At 37.9% G+C, this 6,735-nt stretch overlaps 1 protein-coding gene across 1 annotated transcript in view; it reads right to left on the bottom strand.

The window, feature by feature from the left end:
• The window catches only part of LOC103729251 (protocadherin-15-like), a gene marked incomplete at its 5' end in the record, with an annotated part of 182,914 nt that overhangs the window by 32,923 nt on the left and 143,256 nt on the right, over positions 1 to 6,735 (bottom strand). Inside the window, 1 exon segment of the mRNA XM_029560706.1 lies at positions 505 to 681. Within this exon segment, the coding sequence (XP_029416566.1) occupies positions 505 to 681 (177 nt within the window).

Here is a 6,735-nt window from a genome sequence, read left to right as displayed (position 1 = left end):
ATTTTCCTCACATAGCCAGAGCTTTAGAATAGGACTGTGGAGTTTCTTGTTTTAAGACTTTTATTTTGTGTGTATTTGTCTGCATGCATATATGTACCATGTGTATGTTTTGTGCCTGTGGCTCACAGAAGAGAGCTTTAGATCCTCTGGGGCTGGAATTAGAAATGGTTCTGATGTGCCATGTGGGTGCTGGGTTGGATCTGCCATGTAGTACTTGGGTGTGCTAGGTGGTCCGGAGCACTGGCTGCTCTTGCAGTGTGGAGTTGATATGAGATTTCAGCGCTGTTTTAGGTTCAGAATATGGCTGACTCTGTCGATCAGGACGGGGATGTCTGACATTACCCTAGCCCATGTTTGGACATAGAAACTGTGGATGAGGATGCCATGTTTGCTTCTCATTTTCACTCCCATTTCACCTTCATCAATATCTCAGTGGCTTTAAACTATAAATTAGCCACCTGAAACGTGATTAGAGAGTTGTAATGGACAATAACAATTACTTACTTGAAAAGCTCATTTCTATCGATGGCTCTGTTGGTCTGGGGGTCGACAGCATAGACCGTCAGGTCACACTTGCTGTAGTCCTCTAGGGAGAAGGCATCTCCATGGCGACGGGCACCAATAGACTCCACGACAACTTTGGCACCAGGAATTTGTTCCTGAACATAGCGATCCAAAATCCTATATATCAAACAACATGCAAACATGACAATCTGATGGACTTACTGTGAATAAAATTTACCCTTAACTTGAAATATTTAGTAAATGAAAACTTATGATAGCTGGTTTCTACTAATGTTTACTGAATGGGCACCAATGGGAAAAGTCTCTATAAATTTTCAGCATTTAACTCCACAGGATGCCAGATGTTAAATAAGGTGAAAGAGGTCATTGACCATGCCCTAGTTAAGTCTCGAGTCCCAAATTTATGATACCATTTGAGCGTTTATGCGGCTCATGGGAAATGCCAACTATGTTGTACAAACAAAGCTGTCTGCACTTTAAAGGAGCCACAGGGCATTGGGACTCCAGTTCACGTGGTTGCTATAATAAATTCCATTTCTGTAAAAGTACCTGACACAAGCAATATTCTGAGGTGGAAGACTAGGAAACCTGTTTTCCTCAGAGCTCTGGGGAAATGGAGGAACATAAACATGTTTGGTGAGTTTATAAGATTGATACCAAAAACTGTTAATATAAATCTCAGAAGTTATTTATGTGAATAAAAATTAAAGATATGAGATAGTATTATACAAAAAATATTTACTAGAAAATATAGAAATAATGTTAGACTTTTTAAGAAGTAACAACTTTTCTTTAGCTTTATAACTTAATTTTAATTTAAAACACAAATTAATATCATTTAAGTGTTCTTTAATGTATCTACAAATAGAAATTTCTTTAATAAACTATTATTAAAACATATTACTAACACAGGGCATTATTTAAATGTATATTATGCTTATAGATATTTAAATGTAAATAAATTAGTAATAGCTATATGTAACAATTTTCTTTTGAGACAGGGCTGACTGTGAAGGTTTGACTTAAAACTCAAAGTCTAGGATATAGTCTTTTCATACAGAAGCCATCCTTGGCTAAAAATACCTTCATTCTTACACTCTTATAACACTCTTTTGTCCAACTTCCTGGTTCTATTTCATTTTATTTCCTTTTTTAATATCACAAGACATAGTAACATTAACAAATTTGTCATCTTATTAAAAGAAAGTTGAATCCAAACTACATACATTGCATAACGCAATAAAATAATATTACCTGTATACACATCATTAAATTATGAGGTTTTATAAGTTCCCAAGAAATCCCCATAGAAAACACAAGATAGTCAAAAATCTCTCTGTGCTTTGATTTACTGTATCTATGCTTTTGATTTTTAGTGGGTGTAAATAGCAGATGAAGAATAGTAGCAGTCACATAGACAAATGCAAAGCTGGAAAAGCTTAGACAAGGCACCAAATTCTGAGTACATTATATAGGTATTTTAGATGAATTTAGGGATTATAGACACATATAATTTAAAAAAATTAATTTTAATTTTATTTTATGTGTATGCATGTATTGCCTGCATGTAGGTAAGTGCACCCATGCTGTGCAATGCCTGCAGCAGTCAGAAGAGGCTGTCAGATTCCCTGGGACTGGAGTTACAAACAGTTCTTAGCTGCCATGTGAGTGCTGGGATTTGAACCCAGGTCTTCTGCAAGAACAACCAGTGTTCTTAACTGCTAAACCACCTCTCCAGCCCCACACATATAATTTTTAAAGTCAAAGTTCAAAGTACTTAAATCAATGGAGTGCTGCTCTGAAGTCACTGATCTACTCTTAGGAATATTTATAATGACTATCTTAAAAATGTGTGGTTAATAAAGGCTTATTTAAAAGTGCTTTACTTTTGTGCAAGCTTTATCTAAATATTATATTATAGTTAAAAGTACCAGACTGGTATAACTGACCTTCCAAGTGCTCAAGCACCATATTGGAGGCTTATACTAATATGGACAAAGAATTAAGACGTATTTCCCCATTGCTCTCCAAAGTCAACTAGGTCTCACTACTGTGGGGCATCTCTCAAAATGACATATAGTTCTGGAGACTCACTAGTATTCTTGTTCAGGGAGGTCATGGAGCTTCTGCTGGGAAGACTCTAACCAGTATCCATTCTACAAAAAGGAAGGTCAACAAAGAAAAATTTCCTCCATGCTTCCAAGTGAAGCCACAGTCAAGTGAGGCCTTTGACTTATCCTCACATAGATGGAAAAACTGGTAAAAGGAAGGCTAATAGATCCAGAGGCTCCTTCCAAGCCAAAGTGACCATTGACAACCAGATCCTCTACTGGCCTTAAGATTAAAATGAAAATGGTTAATTTAGGTCACCTTCCCGACCTTAAATGCACAACAGGAAAGTGTAACCAAAGGGTAAAATGATCAATATGTGTCTTTAACAATTCAACAAATTACACTCTACACATATTAGACTTAAGTTCAAATGAGATGCTTTTGGAAAATTATTTCACACTAAAGATTTCTTCTTTATTAGAAATTCTGCTCAGATATAAGACATCATGATCTTGTCTTACTTCAGCACTACAGCATCTAAGTATAGCTGACAGAGATAAGCTCACTATTGTTTCATTCTAAAATTCAAATAATAGCTAAATTTTTCTTCTTCTTCTTCTCCTCCTCCTCCTCCTCCTCCTTCCTCTCTCTCTCTCTCTCTCTCTCTCTCTCTCTCTCTCTCCCTCCCTCCCCCTCCCTCCCTTCCTCTCCCTCTCTCTCTCTTCTCTGGGTGAAATCTTACACTATGATTCTAGCCACTCCGTCAACTATTAGAGTGCCTAAATCAAATCCTTTGTTCAACACTATTCAGTCCACCCTTGCAGGCCAAGGAAAAACAACGCTCTTGGGAGCCAATCAAGAGATTCTAATGGATTTGATTTGGTCATTGAAAAAGTCTCTATTATGGCTTCTTCTGGGTCCTTGCCTAGGACATGCAATGCAAGTATGTCTTGCCTTGCCTTGTCTTGCCTCCCTCATGTTTCTATTCAGGATCCAGTCATGAACTCCCTTGCTTCCCTATACCTGGCTGCTAAACAAATGTAATCAATGGTTCATTTTTAAAGTCTTCTACATAGGCCCACTAGAGGGATACCTCATCTGACTTAATGACAGTTGAGTCATCTCTTCAGAAAGGGGGATGAAAACAGGAGTTAGAATTGAGACAGGTGGTTAGGGACAAGAGCTTCCATTGATGTCCTTGGTCTTAAGCCAAAATTGTCCTTGGTCCATCCTTGATTGGAGGCTAAAAATGTCAGAAGTCTAGAGAATGAAAAGCCTGGGTTGGAACCCCCATTCTACTTGGGCAGATCAATGACCTGTCTAAGAGATCATCCACCAGGAAGGTAGGATCACCGCTAGGAATGTGGGTACACATTAAGCCATAGCAAAGAGAGAGGAAGAATAATTATTCCTTTAATGAAGTAATTTGGCAGTATCTCCTGACATGCACTGTTACAGAATTTCTTTCCAAAGTTGAGATCTTGATTTTTCTTATAATAAGGGCAAAGCTAATGCACACTAGACTTCACAGTGTTCCCAACCCCAGCCCAATGGCTTACGGAATCAAGTCATATGCTTCATAAGTGTGCCTGATTGTTGCACTTACTCAGAAAAGCATAAGCTTTCAACTTCTTCTTTCTATATCATTTCTAAGCATGCCTTCCCTAACAATTTGGGATTCACTCTTCATCTAAGGTTCTTGTCCTTACTAAGTGGTTTCTAGTCTACCATGTGTCTGACCTCCATGCTGGCTTAACTCAAATGGCATAGTGTTTTCTCTTTCTCTGCTCCATCTTCATAATGTGATGAATAGCCAAGAATTACAGATTGCCTAGTGTGAGGTTTTTTTCTTTAAATAAAATTTTCCTGGAAATTTATTTGGAGTCTGTTCTTAAATTCTTTTATTAATGAGACTATGAAACACAAGAGGGGTCCTCAGTTCCCCAGCAACACTTAGTGACTTTTCTTTAACTTTCCCAAATTTCTGGGAACACTGTGACTCGCCTATGTGAAGCAAACACTGATGATGTTTTGGGTGTATCTTTCTGAATGCATCTTTTTCTTTAAACTCATGATTAAAATCTATATTAAAATATTGTTAATAAAACTATGGCTCTGCTTCATTAAAAAAATGACAAACCCCCTCAGTCTATGTATAACCCTTGTGAGTCAATCAGGGTTGCATACACCTGTAATCCTAGTGTTTGGGAAGTAGAGACAAGAGAATCAGGAACTTAAGGTCATTCCTGGCCCACCTGGGCAACATGAGAGACTACACTGAAAAACAAAATAAATGAAATATTGTTGCCCAATTTCTTTTAGGGTCTCTTGCTCCTGGCAATATTAGACAAACCATATAAAACATCTTCATCTGAATTTTTTATAGTTTATATCCTGGGTAGGGGAAATAGAGTAACTTATGAAGGTGAATACTGTTGCCCCACAAAAGGTGAACACATGGTGCCCCGATCTGTGCTGTGGCTCAGTAGCCTACCATTCCACATCATTTCCACACCTTGCCCACAGTCTCCATTAGCTTTCACCAACTCCCCAGGTCAGTAAATGCCCCCTCTCCTGTCCATGTGTGTCCATGCAGGTGAGACACTGGGGCCATTTTTTTCCATGCCTCCACCGCCAAGACTGAGTCAAAGCTCCTGCCTCCGTGGCTAACTCTCCAGCAGCCCCTTGTCAGCTCACACCCCTCAGAGGAAAAAGCACCCTCTCAGGACACAATCTGCCCAAGTCTTCCTTGATTTTTCCTCCTGCCTCAGCCTCTAGAGTCCAGGGAGTACAGGTATGTATGACCACCCCTGGGTACTTTTAAATTTATCTTCAGATTTGGCCTTTACCTGTGAAGCATTTTGAGAGAATAACTTATTTGAAATATTTTTATACATATAGACATAATTTTGTTTTAAATACTGAATTGACCTATTTTCTTCTCTATTGAAAATGCATTGCCTTAAGAGTCTGGTATGCATTATTTTGCCCTTATTATAAGAAAAATCAAGATCTTAACTTTGAAAGAAATTTCTCTAGCACTGCATGCCAAGGTATACTGCCCATTATAGATAAATGTTTTGTTTGATTGACCTTAAAGTTTTGTAGTCTACATACTTGAAGCCTGTCTAAAAACTGTCCGTTTTTCCATTTATCTCAGCACATCACGCTCACTGGTTCCTTCACCTTTCAGTGTCTTTCTGGCTAGATCCTCACAGAACAAATAAAGCATGGAGAACTAGTGGAGAGGAGAAAGTCACTTTGCAAATACTGTGAATGGTTGAATGCAGCCTCAGTGGACGCTCAGGAAAAGTAGCCTCATCTGACAGTAATCATCCCGTGTGTTAAGATTATCTTTTCCCCTAGATATTTATGCTCATAACCAAAAAACAAAAACAAGAAAACCATCCATAGCAATAAAAACAACACAAAATTCAAGAAACCTGCCTCAGCCTCTAGAGTCCAGGGAGTACAGGTATGTATGACCACCCCTGGGTACTTTTAAATTTATCTTCAGATTTGGCCTTTACCTGTGAAGCATTTTGAGAGAATAACTTATTTGAAATATTTTTATACATATAGACATAATTTTGTTTTAAATACTGAATTGACCTATTTTCTTCTCTATTGAAAATGCATTGCCTTAAGAGTCTGGTATGCATTATTTTGCCCTTATTATAAGAAAAATCAAGATCTTAACTTTGAAAGAAATTTCTCTAGCACTGCATGCCAAGGTATACTGCCCATTATAGATAAATGTTTTGTTTGATTGACCTTAAAGTTTTGTAGTCTACATACTTGAAGCCTGTCTAAAAACTGTCTGTTTTTCCATTTATCTCAGCACATCACGCTCACTGGTTCCTTCACCTTTCAGTATCTTTCTGGCTAGATCCTCACAGAACAAATAAAGCATGGAGAACTAGTGGAGAGGAGAAAGTCACTTTGCAAATACTGTGAATGGTTGAATGCAGCCTCAGTGGACGCTCAGGAAAAGTAGCCTCATCTGACAGTAATCATCCCGTGTGTTAAGATTATCTTTTCCCCTAGATATTTATGCTCATAACCAAAAAACAAAAACAAGAAAACCATCCATAGCAATAAAAACAACACAAAATTCAAGAAAGCCTTTCTGTCAAACTGCATTATAGTCTTGATATT

This window comes from Nannospalax galili, unplaced genomic scaffold (assembly GCF_000622305.1).
Source record: "Nannospalax galili isolate Female #2095 unplaced genomic scaffold, S.galili_v1.0 scaffold1613, whole genome shotgun sequence".
Lineage (NCBI taxonomy): Eukaryota > Metazoa > Chordata > Mammalia > Rodentia > Spalacidae > Nannospalax > Nannospalax galili.
Note: the sequence above shows the minus strand (reverse complement) of the source record. Positions and strands in the feature narration are given on the sequence as shown.